A 23,954-nucleotide genomic window follows, 5' to 3' on the forward strand; every position below is an offset into this window, starting at 1 on the left:
GAGACAGAGAGAGAGAGAGAGAGAGCGAGAAAGAGAGCGAGAAAGATGTGAACGTCGTAGTTTTTTCTTCTGTTAACGATAATCACGTCCTGTACGGTATTCAGTTGTTGCGGGGTTCAGACCACAAATACTTAGGCTATTCCCGGGAGCTCACGGCAACGGTGGAATTTACCCCAGGCACGTCGCTGGTGCACGAGGCTCTGCAGTCATCGACACACGGTCCCAGGATTTCTCTCACCGCTCTCCTGTCCTCTCTCCCCATCTTCTTTTCAGTTTTCTTCGCAGTGAGGGATGAAACGCTCTGTCAGCTGACATTTTTACTGCAGCAGCTGCGTGAACAGACCAATGGAGCAATGACGTGTGTCGGTGAGTCTCATTTATCACCATGTTCTACTGTGTGTGTGTGTGTGTGTGTGTGTGTGTGGGGGGGGTCCTGTATGCTACAGTACGCTCATTACTATTCATCAGATGTTGCGCTTCACAGTCACATTTTTGTAGTCACATTTTTGTGGCTAAAACCCCGCTATAGAATGTATTTCACTATTGGCTGTATATAATAGATAAATAGCTGGATTTCAGATGGATAACAGGTTGATTGTCTTTAGACATGTCCTGAGTCTAAACGTCATGATTTAAGCAACACAACCCGTGTCATGGCCCCTGTAGCACCTGAGGGGTGTCACTGCAGCGAATGGAGAGGAATGGGCTCTGATTAAAATATCCAGCCATATGCTGCTGATACAGGTCCAGATATAGGATACCCGATGATGCAGCTGCAGTACCAGTCACAGCCAAGAGATAACATTTAAATGTTACATATTCATTTCTCTCTCTTGCACGCGCTCTCTCCATCTCTTTCTCTAAAATCGATTCAATTCAAATTACCTTTATTGGCACGAATGGGAACGACCAATACAAGATCAATGCTATAGCAACAACAACAACTTGTGCGGACGTTTTAAACATTCATACTAATTTCCCCAAAAGGGCAGGGGGTTTCTGAGATTTAGAAACCAAAGACTGATATTTAACAAAAATTACAATAAGGAAATTACATGAATGACAATTGCAATAACTAGCACATACTGTGCTGCCAGCGCCAAGACTGTTGCCATGTCGATTTTGAATGAAGGCACAAATGATTATTCCACTGAAATAATAGTATAGATTATTACACTGAAGTTAAGTGGTAACTGGGCAAAATAATGCCCTAATGGTGAGTAACTATAACTTGTTACCATGATATTGCAATGCTATTACCATTTTATCCTGTGCTGTAGTCAGTGGTGATTTAAGCATGTAAGTCTTGGTGGGGCTAACTCCACACATTTATTTTTTTAGATGCATGCCAGCAAAGCCACTACACTACACAACACAACACTAAACAATACATGAATTGCACTATAACGGTGACAAACGGGGCCCACAAACTGTTAGGGCCTACATAAAGCTGTCCCAACAGCAGAGCTTTCTTTTCAGCACCATGGAGTGAATCCTTACCACCGCTACACCTGGCTATCAGCTGAGCCTTGTCTGGCAGCGAAACAGTTCATTCAGCCTCATTTACTGCCTTTTTAAAAAACATAGCTGATATGGTTGACTTGCTTAAACAAATGTGATTTCTTCTGACAATTGAGATGTACAAACTATGGCATAAAGGAACGATGAGCGGATGAGAGGTAATCGTAATTTTGATTTTAATTTAAGACATTTAATGAATGAGCTAAGATGGACGTAGTCAATACAACTATTTGTTCAGCACTTTTGAAATGTATAGCGACAGAATTCAGATCATGGGCCGTTCTTAACGTATTCTCCCTGTACATCAAGTCAGAACCTAGAATAAATAAAGGGGGCATATAAGCAGACAATGAAAGATATTTCAATATTCAATGATGACGTTTCTCTAAAACAGGCTATAGGCTACATGTGCACCACTAAGTCAGAACAGTAGGCTAAGTTCTGAGGGGGATAGGTGCCAAATAATTAGGGTGAGGCACATGGGCTACTAACAGGTTACTACACAACATACACGTAGTATTGCTTTCTTAGCTACAGTATACATATCTCCCTAGCAAATTACATTATTTATTATTTAATACATTTTTGGAATCACTGTTGTGCTGTGCTCACTTGAACAGGAATGTGGTGCAGCAGTCCTTCTTGTGGGCAAATTTTGTCATGATGATGACTGCTTGTCTAGCTTGGAAGCTAAGATTTTGAAAGTATTATGTTGACATGATCAGTTCAATCAAAGCTACGGTAGATATAATGTGATTTGACGTCATTTTATCTGTGGCCAATGACCTTGAGGATTCTTGGATGTGCACTTCAAATGTAAGTCTATGACAGCACCCGTTAGGGCTTGAAATTTCTAGCTCTCCCTGTAGATTTTGAGGTGATGTAGTGTCCCCATGAGTGACAGAACACTGAGCCAATCAGGGCACAACTAGAGAAGATGACCAACCCCTATGCTCTGTATTTTCCGCTAGCTGCCCCTACACCACAGAAAGCACTGAGCTAGGCTGAAGCACTTGCATGTTTGTACGTGGCTTTATTAACTCAATACATTTTTTTTTTTAATTTTTTTTTTACATTGTTTGCCAAAATAACATGCAAAACAGGCAAAAAAAAAAAAGAAAAAAAAAGTGGGGCTCAAAATGACAGGTCGCCACTGGCTGCTATGTAAAATTATACCAAGATTGCTCTCAGTTTCTCTTTAGTTGGAGCATGAGAGGAGAAAATGTCTCTCAGTTTCTACCACTCTGCACCCTGAGATGTTACAGCCTGTTCTCTCTGGCCAGTCATGTTGTTTTAATTGGGTCTTCATGTCTATACAAAGTCTGCCTTTATTTGTGGTATTGTACTCTTTCAGACTAGGCTGTGTCAAAACTTGCATGCTTTTTTTCAACTGGCAGTGGAAGAGGGAATTTTCCCAGTTCAGCCCGCACGCTTGGAGGAGAACCATTGTACATGCAGTATGTATATATAATTCAAGCCCCATCTCTGCTTTTTATCTCTGTCTGTCTCTGTCTCTCTCCCTCCCTCCAGGCAGAACAGTGTGACTGTACGAAGAGAACCGGGAGGTGACTGGCTGACCCAGGGAGGAGAGAGACATATTCTGAGACAAACACATACAAAAAACTGAGCAGGGCTGTGTGAGTGTGTGTTAAACTCTCAGACGGAGTCCTGATCTAAACCGAACGCCGACACTCCCACATGTCTCCTCCGTCTCCCCCCACCCCTATCCCCTCTCTGCCCTCCTATCTACTGTGTGTCCTCTCCATGTTCCTGTCCCTGTCCAGACTGAGGGGCATCCTCCCCCCTCTCCTCTCCCTTGTCCTGTCCCTCCCCCCTGCTGCTAGCCAGTCAGTCATCACCACGTCCCAGGGCAGACTGAGGGGTCAGTTGACCCCCCTGCCTTCTGACCTGCTGGGCCCTGTGGTCCAGTACTTGGGGGTCCCCTACGCCCGCCCCCCCACTGGGGAGAGACGCTTCCAGCCCCCCGAGCCCCCACTGTCCTGGCCAGGGGTGAGGAACGCCACCCAGTTCTCCCCTGTCTGTCCCCAGCCTGTAGAGGAACACAGCCTGCTGACAGAGATGTTACCTCTCTGGTATTCTGCCAATCTGGACATAGCCAGCACATACCTGTCACAGCAGAGTGAAGACTGCCTCTACCTCAATATATACGTCCCTACTGAGGAAGGTATGTAGTATATACAGTACACACACACACACAATCAAATCAAAGTTTATTTGTCACGTGCGCCGAATACAACATTTAACCGTACAGTTAAATGCTTACTTATAGGCTCTAACCAATAGTGCAAAAAAATGTATTAGGTGAACAATAGGTAGGTAAAGAAATAAAAACAACAGTAAAAAGACAGTGAAAAACAGTAGCGAGGCTATATACAGTAGCGAGGCTACATACAGACACTGGTTAGTCAGGCTGATTGAGGTAGTATGTACATGTAGATATGGTTAAAGTGACTATGCATATATGATGAACAGAGAGTAGAAGTTGCGTAAAGAGGGGTTGGCGGGTGGATGCATCCATCTCTACATACAGTGGGGCAAAAAAGTATTTAGTCAGCCACCAATTGTGCAAGTTCTCCCACTTAAAAAGATGAGAGAGCCTGTAATTTTCATCATAGGTACACTTCAACTATGACAGGCAAAATTAGGAAAGAAAATCACATTGTAGGATTTTTTATGAATTTATTTGCAAATTATGGTGGAAAATAAGTATTTGGACACCTACAAACCAGCAAGATTTCTGGCTCTCACAGACCTGTAACTTCTTCTTTAAGAGGCTCCTCTGTCCTCCACTCATTACCTGTATTAATGGCACCTGTTTGAACTTGTTATCACTATAAAAGACACCTGTCCACAACCTCAAACAGTCACACTCCAAACTCCACTATGGCCAAGACCAAAGAGCTGTCAAAGGACACCAGAAACAAAATTGTAGACCTGCACCAGGCTGAGAAGACTGAATCTGCAATAGGTAAGCAGCTTGGTTTGAAGAAATCAACTGTGGGAGCAATTATTAGGAAATGGAAGACATACAAGACCACTGATAATCTCCCTCGATCTGGGGCTCCACGCAAGATCTCACCCCGTGGGGTCAAAATGATCACAAGAACGGTGAGCAAAAATCCCAGAACCACACAGGGGGACCTAGTGAATGACCTGCAGAGAGCTGGGACCAAAGTAACAAAGCCTACCATCAGTAACACACTACGCCGCCAGGGACTCAAATCCTGCGGTGCCAGACGTGTCCCCCTGCTTAAGCTAGTACATGTCCAGGCCCGTCTGAAGTTTGCTAGAGAGCATTTGGATGATCCAGAAGAAGATTGGTAGAATGTCATATGGTCAGATGAAACCAAAATATAACTTTTTGGTAAAAACTCAACTCGTCGTGTTTGGAGGACAAAGAATGCTGAGTTGCATCCAAAGAACACCATACCTACTGTGAAGCATGAGGGTGGAAACATCATGCTTTGGGGCTGTTTTTCTGCAAAGGGACCAGGACGACTGATCTGTGTAAAGGAAAGAATGAATAGGGCCATGTATCGTGAGTTTTGAGTGAAAACCTCCTTCCATCAGCAAGGGCATTGAAGATGAAACGTGGCTGGGTCTTTCAGCATGACAATGATCCCAAACCCACCGCCCGGGCAACGAAGGAGTCGCTTCGTAAGAAGCATTTCAAGGTCCTGGAGTGGCCTAACCAGTCTCCAGATCTCAACCCTGTAGAAAATCTTTGGAGGGAGTTGAAAGTCAGTGTTGCCCAGCAACAGCCCCAAAACATCACTGCTCTAGAGGAGATCTGCATGGAGGAATGGGCCAAAATACCAGCAACAGTGTGTGAAACCCTTGTGAAGACTTACAGAAAACGTTTGACCTCTGTCATTGCCAACAAAGGGTACATAACAAAGTATTGAGATAAACTTTTGTTATTGACCAAATACTTATTTTCCACCATAATTTGCAAATAAATTAATAATAAAATCCTACAATGTGATTTTCTGGATTTCTTTTCTCATTTTGTCTGTCATAGTTGAAGTGTACCTATGATGAAAATTACAGGCCTGTCTCATCTTTTTAAGTGGGAGAACTTACACAATTGGTGGCTGACTAAATACTTTTTTGCCCCACTGTATTTATGCATGCACCCACATATGTTTCTTTGCATACTGCAAGAGCTGTTGAACGCTCTGAAAATCTGGCTTGTGTGTGTGTGTGATTCCAGACATCCATGATGAGGGCGGTCTGCGGCCAGTGATGGTGTATGTCCACGGAGGTTCTTATTCTGAAGGGAGCGGCAACATGATGGACGGCAGTGTCCTCGCTAGCTATGGAAACGTCATTGTCATCACAATCAACTACAGGCTGGGAGTACTGGGTTAGTCGTCATCTTTACCATCATCATCGTGAGATTCCGCCTAACCACCTTTCTGGCTTACTCTCTCACTGGTTGAAATGTCACCGGTCTGTGTTACCACTGAGTAGCTAGCAGCCTGTAGACAGCCAGATTCATCTGTGTGTTTGCCTGGTTAGAGGGGAGCCATCAGCTTTGTGTTTATGGCTCACAGTAGGTAGGGTTAAATGAAGCTTTATGAGAGAAGGACTAGACACATTGGAAAGAATTAACCAAAAAACAGAGCAAACTAGAATGCTATTTGACCCTAAATAAAGAGTACAAAGTGGCAGAATACCTGACCACTGTGACTGACCCAAAATGAAGGAAGGTTTTGACTATGTAAAGATTCAGTGAGCATAGCCTTGCTATTGACTGAGGTCGCCGTAGGCAGACCTGGCTCTCAAGAGAAGACAGACTATGTGCACACTGCCCACACAATGAGGTGGAAACTGAGCTGCACTTCCTAACCTCCTGCCAAATGTATGACTATATTAGAGACACATATTTCCCTCAGATTACACAGAACCACAAAGAATTTGAAAACAAATAAAATTTTGATTAAAAAAAACTCCCATATCTATTGGGTGAAATACCACAGTGTGCCATCACAGCAGTAAGATTTGTGACCTGTTGCCACAAGAAAAGGGCAACCAGTGAAGAACAACTATAATAAACTACAACCCATATTTATGTTGATTTATTTTCCCTTTTGTTCTTTAACTATTTGTGCATCGTTACAACACTACATACCATTTGAAATGTCTATTCCTTTGAAACGTTTGTTAATGTAATGTTTACTGTTAGTTTTTTATCGTTTATTTCACTTATAAAAAATCTATCTAATTTGCTTTAGCAATGTAAATATATGTTTCCACTACCAATAAAGCGCTTTGAATGAAATTTAATTGAGATAAGAGAAGCAGGGTGTGAGGCAAGGAAGGGGAGGGAATAATAGAGAGGGTAAGAGAGGAGGAGAGGAGGTGATCTAGAGAAAGAGGTAGTGCGGAAAGGGTTAAGAGGAAAAGAGTGGGAGGGGAGGAGGAAAACGAGAGGAGGAGAGGAGGTGATCTAGAGAAAGGTAGTGCGGAAAGGGTTAAGAGGAAAAGAGTGGGAGGGGAGGAGGAAAACAAGAGGGGAGAAGAGGAGGTGATCTAGAGAAAGAGGTAGTGCGGAAAGGGTTAAGAGGAAAAGAGTGGGAGGGGAGGAGGAAAACGAGAGGAGGAGAGGAGGTGATCTAGAGAAAGAGGTAGTGCGGAAAGGGTTAAGAGGAAAAGAGTGGGAGGGGAGGAGGAAAAGAAGAGGAGGAGAGGAGGTGATCTAGAGAAAGAGGTAGTGCGGAAAGGGTTAAGAGGAAAAGAGTGGGAGGGGAGGAGGAAAACAAGAGGGGAGAAGAGGAGGTGATCTAGAGAAAGAGGTAGTGCGGAAAGGGTTAAGAGGAAAAGAGTGGGAGGGGAGGAGGAAAACAAGAGGGGAGAAGAGGAGGTGATCTAGAGAAAGAGGTAGTGCGGAAAGAGTTAAGAGGAAAAGAGTGGGAGGGGAGGAGGAAAACAAGAGTGCTAAGTGATCGGATTTATAATCATTGAAGATCACATGTATCTTGTGGCTCAGCCCTCAGTAACACACACACACTCCAGCTCATCCTGTTAGTGACACACTCATGTCCCTAGTGTGGCGTGTGAATTAGTGACACACTCATTTTGTGTGTGCATGTGTTCAGTGACACATGGATGTTCTGCTGTCCCAGGTCTACCCCAGGTCTGACTGAGGGTGGTGAGCAACAGTCACATGACATCATCAGTCACTGAGTCATGTCACCACATTACCCAGGGTCCTCAGGGTTTGGCTACACTAAAACATGTCTGTCAATCTGTGTTTAGACAATTCATTTGTGCTACAGTATAAGGGTTAGTGTGCAACTTTAGCCACTTACTGGATTAGGTTTAGGTTATAACGGCATACTGTAATACTTGTTATTATTGATTTATAAAAATCACTAATGAGAGATTTATAAGTATCTGCCGTATTAACCAATCCCCAGTGAGAATACTAGTCTCATAATTGTAAGGAATCAAATCTAGTTTCAAGTGGAGATCGGCCTTTAGTTCCAAGTCCATATTTACATCCTGCTGTTCATGTCTTTGATGAAAAGTATTTTTTAAATACAATACAGTGTATTCCATACAGTGTATTCAGACCCCTTCACTTTTTAAACATTGTGTTACATTACAGCTTTATTCTAAATTGGTTTAAATAAAATGTTTCCCTCATCAATCTACACATAATACCCCATAATGGCAAAGCGAAAACAGGTTTTTAGAAATGTATGTAGATTTATAAAAACAACCAAATAGAAATACCTTATTTACATGAGTATTCAGACCCTTTGCTATGAGACTCGAAATTGAGCTCAGGTGGATCCTGTTTCAAATCTGTCGTTCTGCCCCTGAACAGGCAGTTAACCCACTGTTCCTAGGCCGTCATTGAAAATAAGAATTTGTTCTTAACTGACTTGCCTAGTAAAATAAAGGTAAAATAAAATATATACATTTTTTCCATTGATCATCCTTGAGATTTTTCTACAACTTGATTGGAGTCCACCTGCGGTCAATTCAATTGATTGGACATGATTTGGAAAGGCACACACCTGTCTATATCAGGTGCATGTCAGAGCAAAAACCAAGCCATGAGGTCGAAGGAATTGTCCATAGAGCTCGGAGACAGAATTGTGTCAAGGCACAGATCTGGGGAAGGTTACCAAAAATGTCTGCAGCATTGAAGGTCCCCAAGAACACAGTGGCCTCCATCATATTAAGTGGAAGAAGTATGGAACCACCAAGACTCTTCCTAGAGTAATCCGCCCGGCCAATCGGGGGAGAAAGGCCTTTGTCAGGGAGGTGACCAAGAACCTGATGGTCACTCTGACAGAGTTCCTCTGTGGAGATGGGAGAACCTTCCAGAAGGACAACCATCTCTGCAGCACTCCACAATCAGGCCTTTATGGTAGAGTGGCCAGAAAGAAGCCACTCCTCAGTAAAAGGCACATGACAGCCCGCTTGGAGTTTGCCAAGTAGCACCGAAAGGAATCTCAGACCACGTGAAACAAGATTCTCTGGTCTGATGAAAACAAGGTTGAACTTTTTGGCCTGAATACCAAGCGTCATATCTGGAGGAAACCTGGCACCGCTCATCACCTGGCCAATACCATCCCTACGGTGAAGCATAGTGGTGACAGCATCATGCTGTGGGGATGTTTTTCAGTGGCAAGGACTGTCAGACTAGTCAGGATTGAGGGAAAGATGAACAGAGCAAAGCACAGAGTGATCCTTGATGAAAACCTGCTCCAGAGCGCTCAGGACCTTGGACTGGTGCGAAGGTTCACCTTCCAACTGGAGGAGAATGACCCTAATCACATAGCCAAGACAACACAGGAGTGGCTTGGGACAAGTCTCTGAATGTCCTTGAGTGGTCCAGCCAGAGCCCGGACTTGAACCTGATCTAACATCTCTGGAGTAGAGGTCGACCAATTATGATTTTTCAACGCTGATACCGATACCAATTATTGGAGGACCAAAAAAAGCCGATACCGATTAATTGGTCGATTTAAAAAATATATATATATATATTTGTAATAATGACAATTACAACAATACTGAAGGAACACTTTTATTTTAACTTAATATAATACATCAATAAAATCAATTTAGTCTCAAATAAATAATGAAACATGTTCAATTTGGTTTAAATAATGCAAAAACAAAGTGTTGGAGAAGACAGTAAAAGTGCAATATTTGCCATGTAAAAAAGCTAACGTTTTAGTTCCTTGCTCAGAACATGAGAACATATGAAAGCTGGTGGTTCCTTTTAACATGAGTCTTCAATATTTAAGACGTTTTCTGTTATAGGAATTATAGGACTATTTCTCTCTCTACCCTTTGTATTTCATATACCTTTGACTATTGGATGTTCTTATAGGCACTTTAGTATTGACAGCGTAATCTCGGGAGTTGATAGGCTTGAAGTCATAAACAGCGCAATGCTTGAAGCACAGCGAAGAGCTGCTGGCAAATGCAGGAAAGTGCTGTTTGAATGAACGCTTACGAGCCTGCTGCTGCCTACCACCGCTTGGTCAGACTGCTCTATCAAATCATAGACTTAATTATAAAATAATAACACACAGAAATACAAGCCTTAGGTCATTAATTTGGTCAAATCTGTAAACTATAATTTTGAACACAAATGTTTATTCTTTCAGTGAAATACGGAACTGTTCTGTATTTTATCTAACGGGTGGCATCCCTAAGTCTAAATATTGCTGTTACATTGCAAAACCTTCAATGTTATGTCATAATTATGTACAATTCTGGCAAATTAATCACGGTATTTGTTAGGAAGATATGGTCTTCACACAGTTCGCAACGAGCCAGGCGGCCCAAACTGCTGCATATACCCTGACTCTGCTTGCACAGAACGCAAGAGAAGTGACAATTTCCCTAGTTAAAATAAATTAATGTTAGCAGGCAATAATAACTAAATATGCACGTTTAAATATATGTACTTATGTATTGATTTTAATAAAGGCCTTGATGTTTATGGTTAGGTACACATTGGTGCAACGACAGTACTTTTTCCGCAAATGAGCTTGTTAAATCATCACCCGTTTGGCAAAGTAGGCTGTGATTCGATGATAAATTAACGGGCACCGCATCGATTATATGCAACGCATGACAAACTAGTAATATCATCAACCATGTGTAGTTAACCTGTGATTATGTTAAGATTGATTGTTTTTTATAAGATAAGATTAAGGCTAGCTAGCAACTTACCTTGGCTCCTTGCTGCACTCGCATAACAGGTAGTCAGCCTGCCACGCAGTCTCCTCGTGGAGTGCAATGTAATCGGCCACGATCGGTGTCCAAAAATGACGATTACCGATTGTTATGAAAACTTGAAATCCCCCCTAATTAATCGGCCATTCCGATTAATTGGTCGACCTCTGCTCTGGAGAGACCTGAAAATAGCTGTGCAGCGATGCTCCCCATCCAGCCTGACAGAGCTTGAGAGGATCTGCAGAGAAGAATGGGAGAAACTCCCCAAATACAGGTCTGCCAAGTTTGTAGCATCATACCCAAGAAGACTCGAGGCTGTAATCACTGCCAAAGGTGCTTCAACAAAGTACTGAGTAAAGGGTCTGAATACTTATGTAAATGTGATATTTGCTAAAAAAACAAAACGTTTTTTGCTTTGTCATTATGGGGTATTGTATGTAGATTGATGAGGAAAAACTACAATTCAATCAATTTAAAAAATAAGTCTGTAACGTAACAAAATGTGGAAAAAGTCAAGGGGTCTGAATACTTTCCGAATGCACTGTATTTCTGTTTGTTGTGTTATATATATATTTTTACTCTAATATCTACTAGACTTTCCTTCTATATTGTTGTGTATTTTATATGTGTTATTCCCTCAGGTTTCCTCAGTACGGGTGACCAGGCAGCTAAAGGCAACTATGGTCTGTTGGACCAGATCCAGGCTCTGCGCTGGGTGAAGGAGAACATTGCTGCATTCAGCGGAGACCCAGACAGAGTCACTGTGTTTGGCTCCGGGGCTGGAGCCTCCTGTGTCAGCCTACTAACTCTGTCCCACTACTCTGAGGGTAAGTAACCTCTAACCCCTGAACCCAACCCATGAACCCTTACCCTAGACCTTTAACTTCTAACTGTTAGCCTGGTCACACTTCTCAAAGAGTCACCTCCAATTCTTGACCCATAACCTCTGACCTCTAACCTCTGTCAGCATGCTGTGTATCAGATCTGTTCCAGAAGGCGATCATCCAGAGTGGGACAGCCCTGTCCAGCTGGGCGGTCAACTACCAGCCAGGGAAGTATGCAAGGCTGCTGGGGGACAAGGTGGGCTGCAGCCTGGAGGACTCATCAGAGCTCATCGTCTGTCTGCAGGGGAAGACCTACCAGGAGCTGGTAGAACAGAATATCACTCCAGCTAAATACCACACCGCCTTCGGACCTGTCATCGACGGTGATGTCATCCCTGATGACCCCCAGATACTCATGGAGCAGGTGAGAAAATATAGAACACTCTATGGCTTATATATATTATACATGTATTACAAGTTATTCTTAAAATGTTAGACCTGGACATAGCACCATTTCAGCAGCTGCGCTTGTCTTAAATTTTATATTAAATTGCTTGGATCATAGGAATCACTGTGCTGCCATATTTATAGACCTATCCAAGGCTTTTGATACTGTCTACCATCCCTTACTCATTCAAAGGTTGTCTGAAATGGGCCTTGACCAGGATACTTGCAAGTGGTTTAGGAACTATCTGTCAGATAGGACACAATGTGTGCATTCTGATGGTGTTAAGTCAAGTTTCCTCAATATTACTAAAGGTGTCCTACAGGGGTCGATTTAAAGCCTAGGCAGCAGCTACTCTTCCTGGGGTCTGGCAAAATGAAGGCAGTTTTACAATTTTAATAACATTACAATACATTCATTACAGAATTCACAACACACTAATGTGGGCCCTCAGGCCCATACACCACTACCACATATCTACAACACAAAATACATGTGTACATGTATATAGTGTGTATGTTATCATATGTGTGTATGCATAGGTCTATGTCTATTTGACCATGTTGGTCATTTATGAACATTTGAACATCTTGGCCATGTTCTGTTATAATCTCCACCCGGCACAGCCAGAAGAGGACTGGCCACCCCTCATAGCCTGGTTCCTCTCTAGGTTTCTTCTTAGGTTTTGGCCTTTCTAGGGAGTTTTTCCTAGCCACCGTGCTTCTACACCTGCATTGCTTGCTGTTTTGGGTTTTAGGCTGGGTTTCTGTACAGCACTTTGAGATATCAGCTGATCTAAGAAGGGCTATATAAATACATTTGATTTGATATGCCTATGTTTGTGTTGCTTCACAGTCCAAGTTGTTCTATAAGGTGTGTTTTTATCTGTTTTTTAAAATCTGATTCTACTGCTTTAATCAATTGCCTGATGTGGAATAGAGTTCCATGTAGTCATGGATCTATGTAGTACTGTGCACCTCCAATAGTCTATTCTGGACTTGAAGAGACCTCTGGTGGCATGTCAAGATTTAGTTAGGTTTAGGGTTTAGTGAATGATTTCTCCCAAATACAATGCTTTTAGTTTTTGAAATATTTAGGACAAACTTATTCCTTGTCACCCATTCTGAAAGCTCTTTGTTAAGTGTTAGTCATTTCAGTTGCTGTAGTAGCTGACGTGTATAGTGTTGAGTCATCCGCATACATAGACATACTGGCTTTACTCAATATCGTTAGTAAAGACTGAAAAAAGTAAGGGGCCTAGACAGTTGCCCTGGGGAATTCCTGATTCTACCTTTATTATGTTGGAGAATCTTCCATTAAAGAACACCCTCTGTGTTCTGTTAGACAGGTAAATCTTTATCCACAATATAGCAGGGGGTGTAAAGCCAAAACATAAAGTTTTTCCAGTAGCAGACTGATTGATAATGTCAAAAGCCGACTAACAGTCAAACAAAACAGCATCTTTTTATCATCAATTTCTCTGAGCCAATCATCAATCATTTGTGTAAGTGCTGAGCTTGTTGAATGTCCTTCCCTATAAGTAGGCTGAAAGTCTTTTGTCAATTTGTTTACTGTAAAATAGCATTGTATCTGGTCAAAAACAATTTTTTCTACAACTTTACTAAGGGTTGGTAACAGTCTGATTGGTTGGCTATTTGAACCATGAAAGGGGGCTTTACTATTCTTAGGTAGTGGAATTACTTTTGCTTCCCTCCAGGCCTGAGGGCACACACATTCTAGTAGGCTTGAATTGAAGATATGGTAAATAGGAGTGGCAATATCATCCGCTATTATCCTCAACAATTTTCCATCCAAGTTGTCAGACCCCGGTGGCTTGTCATTGTTGATAGACAACAATAATTGTTTCACCTCTTCCACACTCACTTCACAGAATTCAAAAGCACAATTCTTGTCTTTCATAATTTGGTCAGATATACTTGGATGTGTAGTTTCAGCGTTTGTTGCTGGCATGTCATGCCTAAGTTTGCTAATCTTGCCAATTATTTGTTTTTAAATAGTTGGCAATATCAGTCGGTTTTGTAATGAATGAGCCATCTGATTCAATGAATGATGGAGCTGAGTTTGCTTTCCCAACATTTCATTGAAGGTGTTCCAACGCGTTTTACTAGTGTTCTTTGCAATTTATCTTTCATAGTGTAGTTTCTTCTTCTTTTTATTCAGTTTAGTCACATGATTTCTCAATTTGCAGTACGCTTGCCAATCAGTTATGCAGCCAGACTTATTTGCCATCCCATTTGCCTCATACATCTCAACCATACAATTTTTCTATTCCTCATCAATCCACAGGGAGTTAACCATTTTTACAGTCATTTTCTTAATGGGTGCATGCTTATTAGTAACTGGGATAAGCAATTTCATTTCAATGTCTGTTTGCTCCTCATTTTAGTTGCACACCACGGACCAACAAATATTATTTACATCAACAACATAGGAATCACTACAAAACTTATTGTATGACATCTTATACACTATATTAGGCCCAGCCTTAGGAACTTTGGGTTTCCTAGATATGGCCACTATTGTGACCACTACATCCGATGGATCCAAATACTGCTTTCAAGCATATTTCTGCAGCATTAGTAAAGATGTGATCAATACATATTGTAAATGTCATTCCTGTGCTGTTTGTAACTACCCTGTTAGGTTGACTGATAACCTGAAGCAGGTTGCAGGCACTGGTTTGAAGCTTTTTCTTGAGTGGGCAGCTTGATGAAAGACATATTTTAATCACCTAGAAAATATACCTCTCTGTTGATATTGTAACGAACTTCTTCTTCGTCTGATGATGAGTAGGAAGGATCGGACCTAAATGCAGCGCTGTAAGTGTCCATGATAATTTATTATATCAGAACACGAGAAAATACAAAATAACAAAGTGCAGGAAAGAAATGAAAATCGAAACAGTTCTGTAGGGTGAAAACACAGACACAGAAAACATAGAATGCCCACCCAAATTCACGCCCTGACCAAACTAAAATAGAGACATAAAAATGGAACTAAGGTCAGGACGTGACAGATATTGCATACATTATCAAGAATTTCACACATGCTATCCAGCTACTGACTGTTAACACTCTGTGGTCTATAGTAGCTTCCCACAAGAATGGGCTTTAGGTGAGGCAGATGAACTTGTAGCCATATTACTTCAACAGTATTTAACATGAGATCATCTCTAATCTTTACAGGAATGTGGTTCTGAATATAAACAGCAACACCTCCACCACTGGCATTTCTGTATTTTCTGTAAATGTTATAACCATGTATTGCTACCACTGTATCAATAAAGGTATTGTCTAAGTGAGTTTCAAAGATAGTCAGAAAATGAATGTAATCTGTTACTACAAGTTATTAATTTCATGAACCTTGTTTCTTAACTTCTTGATGCTACCCATCCCTTAAGCGGGATAATTGTCATCAGCAATAGCGCCACAGTCAAATAATATTACAAAAAAATATTCATATTCATGAAATCACAAGTGCAATATTGCAAAACACAGCTTAGCCTTTTGTTAATCCACCTTTCATCTCAGATTTTGAAATGATGTTTTACAGCGAAAGCAATCCAAGTGTTTGTGTAAGTTTATCGATAGTACAACAAAACATTATGTACACTAAGCATTAAGTAGCTAGGTCACGAAAATCAGAAAAGCAATCAAATTAATCGTTTATCTTTGATGATCTTCGGATGTTTTCACTCATGAGACTCCCAGTTACACAACAAATGTTCCTTTTGTTCCATAAAGATTATTTTTATATCCAAATACCTCCGTTTGTTTGTCGCGTTATGTTCAGAAATCCACAGGAAAGAGTGGTCACGGCAACGCAGACGAAAATCCCAGATAATATCCATAATGTCCACAGAAACATGTCAAATGTTTTTTATAATCAATCCTCAGGTATTTTTTAAAATATATATATTCGATAATATATCAACCGTGAGTGTAGGTTTTTCAATAGGACCGGGAGAAACAATGGCCGCTTAACTCTGTTACGCAAAACTCACTCTGAGAGCCCCCACCTATCCACTTACGCAATGTGATCTTTCTCGCTAATTTTTCAAAATAAAAGCCTGAAACTATGTCTAAAGACTGTCGACAGGTGAGGGAAGCCATAGAAAAAGGAATCTGGTTGATATCCCTTTAAATGGAGGATAGGCATGCATAGGAACAGAGAGGTTTCAAAATAAGAGGCACTTCCTGATTGGATTTTCCTCAGGTTTTTGCCTGCAATATCAGTTCTGTTATACTCACAGACAATCTTTTGACAGTTTTGGAAACTTTAGAGTGTTTTCTATCCCAATCCGACAATTATATGCATATTCTAGTTTCTGGGGCTGAGAAATAGGCCGTTTCAAATGGGTACGTTTTTTAGCCAAAAACAAAAATACTGCCCCCTACACGCAAAAGGTAAAGCTACATATGTTAACGTGGGCTATTTTGAGCACTTTTCTGTGAGGCTTGCTTCTTTTCATAGCTTTATTGGGAAGCTTAGCAGAAGTAGATATTCTCATGGTATTTATGTTAGTTCAGGGTGAGCTGCACACAGTGGACTTCCTACTAGGGCACACCACCTCATTGCTAACAGCATAAATCTGGTTAATAGACAGATGATTGCTGCATACAATAGCTGTAGGTTCAGCAGAGGCAGTTAGAGGGACATATATTAGGTTACTTACATTGTGTCTACCAATGCCCCTGGTATAATGTACATTTTCTAAAGCATTATGATGACTCAGCGACACAATGGTAGGGATTAACTGAGCTGGGCTTGGGTCATTGAGCAGGTTCCCACCTATACATATCTGGGCTTTTGGACTGACAATATGTCTGTAAAAAACATATGGATGAGCTAGTTAAGAAGCTGACATTTAAAGTAGGCTTCTTTTATAGAAGTAGATCATGCTTCTCCCTGATCAACAAGAGGCAGATTGTATAGTCAACTTTCCTGCCAGAGCTTGACTAAGGTGACCATTTATTGGAATGCAGCAGGCACTACTCTTAACTCTTTGGATGCCGTCTACCATAGCACCCTTCGCTTTATCACAGGTGATAGTTTTAATACGCATCACTGCATCCTGTATTAAAAGGTTGGCTGGTTCTCATTAAAGTCCCGTAGGTCACTTCATGAGTCCCTTTTTGTGTTCAAAGCTCTACTATACAAGCTCTTGACTTACCTAACTTAGTTTTTTAAAGTATAAAAACATGAGATACCAAACCCGTTCACAGGGCTGGTCTCCACCAAGCTAGGTATATCTGTTTTTTGTTTTAATGCTCCACATTTTTGGAATCACTTACAAAATTGATTACATTTGGATTCCCTGGTGCCACTAGGGCAGTTTAAAACTCTGATGATGAATGAGTTCACTGAGGTGTGCAATTGTTTTGATTGACTTTAATAATGTGTTAATGATGCCTGTGATGTTCCAATGTGATGTACTTGTTTTTTATATTTTATTTTATGTCCTCAGGACACCATTGAAAAAAACAGATATCACCCAAGAAGAAATATTAGATACTGTTAAAAAAAAGCATCAGGAATGGATGGCTTTCACATAGAATTCTATTCAACATTTTGGGACAAAATAGCCCCACACAAATGACCAAGCACATGTCACTCAATTCAATACTTCCTAGTTTCATGTATCAAACGGTTATTTCAGTTATATTAAAACCAGGAAAACCTGGAGAGTCCCCTGCTGATTATAGACCCTTAAGTTTAATAAATTGTGACAATAAAATAATAACAAAGCTTATAAGCAATAGAATGGCAAAAATCTTAACAGACTTGATACAGTATATATTGATTAAACAGGGTTTATTGAAAATATACACAAAGAAATACAAGAACATGTTTCAGTTTAATACAATACCCCAAAAAACACGATTTACATTTATCAATAATGTCTGTTGATGCCGAGAAGGCTTTCAACCATCTTGAATGGTCTTTTCTATTCACAACTTTGGAAGCTTTCTACTTTCCAGCTGAAATAATACATTTATAAAAATATTGCATGAATGTCCCAAAGCCAAAATATACACAAATAATAAATTATCTGCTGAAATTGCTTTAGAAAGGTGCACAAGACAGGGGTGTCCCCTCTCCCCACTCATGTTTGCACTGGCTATTGAACTACTTGCAGAAAGAATTAGACAGGACCCAAACGTAACAGGTATCAGTATTGGTAAACATTAATTAAAAAAAATACTTATTTGCAGATGATCTCCTGATATACCTGACCAATATTGGAAACTCAATGCCCCCTTTTCCTAAAAATATTTTATGAATACTCAAATCTCAGGATCAAAAATGTATGTGGAAAAAATGAAATAATGGCATTAGGAAAAGGTAAAAGAATAAGTCACGATCTACAGGAATCCTTTAAGTGGACCACTAAAAATATGAAATATTAAGGATGCTTAATAAATAACAACAAAAAACTTTATTCCATTACTCAACTATATGAAAGCAGGTATAATTAAATGGAAATATCTTCCCATAAATCTTACAGGTAGGATAAACCTCTTTAGAATGGCATGGCTGCCAATGATTTTGGATTTAATACCAAGTACCCTACCGAAGACATTCTTTAAAAAAGTATACTTGGTCATAACATAATTTATATGGGCAAATAAAATGTATAGAATTTTTTTTAAAGTTGAACATCTTCCTAAGTCTGAGGGTGGTTTTAACCTTCCAGACATAGAATTGTATCAACTCACTACCCAAGGCTTTTATTTGCAACATATGATAAAATGCACTAAAGAGGAACAATGGTACATATTGAAAATGCAGATGCTCATCTCCAGAATCAACTTCATAGTTAAGAACACTATAACAGTATAGAAGAAAATGAAACATATTCTACAATAAAAAACATAATTCCCTAAAAACACAACCTTATGGAACAATCCTTGGATAGCTTTTCAGAATTCACAGATGAATTGGTCCACATGGAAAACTAAAGGCATAGAAACCCTAAATGACTTGGTAACAGAAAATAAATGTATTTCCATGACAGAATTAAAAAGTAATTTTGGACTGACCAGTGAAGAAACAGTAGTTTTAAATATATGCAACTTAAAAGTTACGGAAACAGATGCTCAAATGATAGGGAACATACAAAACCTTACAGAGGGCATATCCAACTGACAGTCTCTTAGAAAAATATATAAACTATTGCAACCAAGACTTATAAAGAACTGATGATGGTACAGGATGGAGGTATAAACTACTGTATATAATGTTTTATACAAGATGCAAAATTCATGTCTTACGTGTAAAACTAATAATGACTCAATAATCCATGCTTTTTGGGAATGCTATAAAGTCCGGAAGTTGTGGGCGGAGCTATAAAGTATTTCAATGTAACTTACTTTTAATCCGTCTGCATATTTCAAGACATGGCATATTGGGGTGTAGTTAGATACCAATGGACTGGACAATTATCTTCTCATCACTTGAAAAAACCTATTGTAAAAACTTGGAAATAAATCAATCCACCATCATTAACACAATGGAAAAATCAAATGATTTATTATTAAAATATATAAATAGCATTGGCGACTGAGAAAAACAAATCAATACAATTGCAGGCCAATTAGCAAACAATAATGCAGGCACTAGGGATGGGGGTGTGAGCATGCTCGTCCGGGCAGATGAAATGTACTCATTTTTTGTGTGTCTGTAAGTTGATGTTCGTATAAGTTTGTATATGGAGTAAAAAAAGAATAATAATATAATTGGGCTCCCGTGATTAAATAAAAGTTAATAATAAAATATGGTTTATTAGATTTAGCAAGATTTGGTTCTGAGTCAGGGTTAAGGATGCATAATGTTGTTATTGTCAACCCTGTTCGTCACACATAGGGAGAGTTCCTCAACTATGACATCATGCTGGGTGTGAACCAGGGGGAGGGGCTTCAGTTTGTTGACGGGATGGTGGACAGTGAGGATGGTGTCTCCAGCGACGATTTTGACTTTGCCGTGTCGGACTTCGTGGACAGTCTCTACGGCTACCCAGAGGGGAAGGTAGGCTGTAGGAAAATATATATGCCCATCCAGTGTTTCTACGCAAGGTGCTGGAGGGCAAAGAATAAGTTCAGCAAAAAGTAGAACTGCACTCTGCATACTGCAATCTGTCTATGCTCTCATGTGCTTTATTGACAAGGTCTTTTTTTTACCTTGTTTTTATCCTTGCGGCAGGACACGCTGAGAGAGAGCATCAAGTTCATGTACACAGACTGGGCCGACCGGGAGAACCCTGAAACGCGGCGGAAGACTCTAGTCGCGCTGTTCACTGATCACCAGTGGGTGGCGCCGGCGGTGGCCACAGCAGACCTCCATGCCCAGTACGGATCGCCAACATATTTCTACTCCTTCTACCACCACTGTCAGAGTGACGCGTCGCCCGCCTGGGCTGACTCCGCTCATGGAGATGAGGTGCCGTATGTGTTCGGTCTGCCGCTGATCGGCCCCACGGACCTCTTCAACTGTAACTTTTCTAAGAACGATGTGATGCTCAGCGCCGTGGTCATGACATACTGGACCAACTTCGCCAAGACAGGGTGAGAAAAATCTCTTGTCTAACTTCTTTGCTAAGAAATATCTTACTTTCCTCTAATAAATGGTAAAGTTACAACAGTTCACTTTTAAGATCACGTTTTCTGATTGTGTCTGTGCTGTGTCTCAGAGATCCTAACCAGCCGGTGCCCCAGGACACCAAGTTCATCCACACCAAACCCAACCGTTTTGAGGAGGTGGCCTGGGCCAAGTACACCCCCAAGGAACAGCTGTACCTGCACATCGGCCTGAAGCCACGCGTCAGAGACCACTACAGGTAGATCAGATAATCACAGTCCACTACAGAACACTACAAGTAGATCAGATTATCACAGACCACTACAGGTAGATCAGATAATCACAGACTACTACAGGCCACTACAGGTAGATCACATAGTCAGAGACCACTACAGGTAGATCAGATAACCACAGAACACTACAGGTAGATCAGATAATCACAGACCACTACAGGTAGATCAGATTATCACAGACCACTACAGGTAGACCAGATAATCACAGGCCACTACAGGTAGATCAGATAATCACAGGCCACTACAGGTAGATCAGATAATCACAGACTACTACAGGCCACTACAGGTAGATCACATAGTCAGAGACCACTACAGGTAGATCAGATAACCACAGAACACTACAGGTAGATCAGATAATCACAGACCACTACAGGTAGATCAGATTATCACAGACCACTACAGGTAGACCAGATAATCACAGGCCACTACAGGTAGATCAGATAATCACAGGCCACTACAGGTAGATCAGATAATCACAGGCCACTACAGGTAGATCACATAGTCAGAGACCACTATCAGTAGATCAGATAATCACAGACCACTACAGGTAGATATTCCTTTGCCTACCTTTCCAAGAGCAATATATATCTTGCTGCTTCCATATCTTGTTAAATTATGTACAATGAACCACTTTGCAGTGATAGCACTTCACGCTAGCAGCACTTGCCACTTTCCCCTTCTGACTGTTTAATGTATAATAACTATAATTTATCATGTATGATGTTATCTTACGTTATTGTGTATATTATCCGATTCCTTGTTAAATGTATTTTTTCATTGTATGGATGATGATTCTGACTCCAGAGCCGCCAAGACAGCTTTCTGGCTACAGCTGGTGCCCCACCTCCACAACATCAACGAGTTGCTGCAGTATGTGTCCTCTGCAACCCACAGCCCTCCCCAGGACACCACCCCCCACTCCTACACCAAGCGGCTGTCTAAAGGCCTGGGCTTGGGTAGCACGCGCCACCCCAACCCCAACCCCCCTGCCACGCCCCAGGCTCCAGCACTGCAGGGGGAGGAGCTGCAGGTCCCCCACCCCGTCATGGAGGACTACTCCACTGAGCTGAGTGTTACCATCGCAGTGGGAGCCTCACTCCTTTTCCTCAACATCCTGGCCTTTGCAGCTCTGCTCTACAAGAAGGACAAACGCAAGATGGAACACCGGAGGCTGCCACGCCCACCTCCACGCCGTGACATCATGAACGCTGACATCACACACCAACTGCAGGGGGAGGGACTTCTGAAGCAGCTGGAGGCTGAGGCTCTGCACCAACACAACACGCTGGAGATACACGACACACACAACATACACCACACACTGGAGGCTCTGGACACACTGGACACACAGGACATCTACAACACTCTGGACACCCTGCGACTGACCTGTCCACCTGACTACACCCTGACCCTGAGACGTTCCCCTGACGACGTGCCCCTGATGACCCCCAGGTCCCTGCCCATGACCCCTGGCTCTCACCCTGCCACCCCCATGACCCCTGGATCTGTTGTGGGGGTGCAGCCCATGCAGGGCTATAGTCCTTACAGTAACACTCACCTGCCCCATACACACACGCACACACACCCCAACACACACACACATTCTACCACACGTGTATAACCACAGACAGAGATGGGGCAGAACGATGCAGGATAGTTTCTCCAGCACCTAAAATGGCGGAACGATCCAGTCTGCCGTGTTGCATGAATAGAACAATGAGGGAGCGGAAGTGATGAACTCTGGGAGATTAAGTAATGTGCATCAGTAAAAAGAACATTATAAATGAGAACATCCAATATGGCTGCCAATTTGGTCCATACATCATGGAAACATTGCTTCTATAAGCTGCGTCCGAAATGGCTGAAGTTGCCACGTGACTTGCCCTGGAGCGGGGCTGCTGTGATGTCCAGATCAGACTACTGACTGAACCCTCTGGGAACAACTTGAAGAACCTGTGAAATGTGAATGTAGAATATTTCAATTGCAATGAAATCCTTCAGAGGATCAATGTTCGCTGTAGCTCTGTGCTCAGCCAGGCCAGGGATGTAGTCTGAAGGACAGACAGACACACAGACAGACAGAGAACAACAGATGGACAGAGACAGACTGTATTCATAGAACCTGGGACAAATTCCTCTGAATGGTTCAACAATAACAAGTTCAACAGTCCGAAGATCTACCAACCAGCAGTCTGTTCAAATATGTAAATAACTTGTAAACATAATGGAGAAAAGATGGTAAGATTTAAAGCTTTTACTGTTTTATTGCATTCAAATATGTTATTTAACGACCGTAGGTTTTAATTTGAGTTGATTATAAATGTATAGGTCCCCAGAACAAGATGTAACTTGACGCTTGACTAACCCTGACCACATCTAACAAGATGTAAACCCTGACCCTAACACTAACCCTGACCACATCTATGCCCAACCTCTTCCCTGATCTGAAACTTGTACTGGGACATGGAACTGGGTCTATTTTTGGCCCCATCTCTCAGCCATGGACCCATACTTTTGTCCTTACCCCTGACCTGTAACCTTTGACCCTGACCTCTAACCCTATCCTCATCCTAACTTTGACCTACATCCTAACTTGGACCCTCAACCTGTCTATGAACTCTTATTTCAGTCCTTACACTTATTGACCCCCTACCTCTAACCCTGTCTTCTAACCCTGATCCTGACCCTACCTACTTCCATCATGTCTCCCAGAGACAAAACTGATCAGTTGACCTGAGACCCAAATTCAATCATACTGAAGTCTAAAACATTGCGATTAAAATCCGTCCCGACACAAATCCTGCATTTGTGAGCTTTTTGAACCATAAAATAAAACTAATATGAAATCATATACTGAAAGCTGAAATAGTGGATCTGAAACAATGAATCTTATTTGAAATACTACCATAGGCTAGATTAAAAGATTATTTTTTTCAAAATATTTTCAGTTTCTGCCTTAACAGATGGAAGGAGTCTTTGCTGTATGTACTGTATGAACTTTCTGCTCCATTTTGTTAAATAAAGTATCAGTATTTTACCATT

The 23,954-nt window shown here is 41.4% G+C and overlaps 1 protein-coding gene across 1 annotated transcript; it reads left to right on the forward strand.

Moving 5' to 3' along the window:
* LOC112235458 (neuroligin-4, X-linked-like) lies at positions 1-23,954 on the forward strand. Its single transcript, XM_024403915.2, has 9 exons — positions 1-366; positions 3,052-3,706; positions 5,756-5,908; positions 11,394-11,579; positions 11,735-12,000; positions 19,909-20,070; positions 20,245-20,606; positions 20,732-20,878; positions 21,717-23,954. Exons 2-9 carry the CDS (start codon positions 3,220-3,222, stop codon positions 22,531-22,533), a joined length of 2,580 nt encoding a protein of 859 aa, XP_024259683.2. The 5' UTR covers positions 1-366; positions 3,052-3,219; the 3' UTR covers positions 22,534-23,954.

Source organism: Oncorhynchus tshawytscha, linkage group LG03, assembly GCF_018296145.1.
Source record: "Oncorhynchus tshawytscha isolate Ot180627B linkage group LG03, Otsh_v2.0, whole genome shotgun sequence".
NCBI lineage: Eukaryota > Metazoa > Chordata > Actinopteri > Salmoniformes > Salmonidae > Oncorhynchus > Oncorhynchus tshawytscha.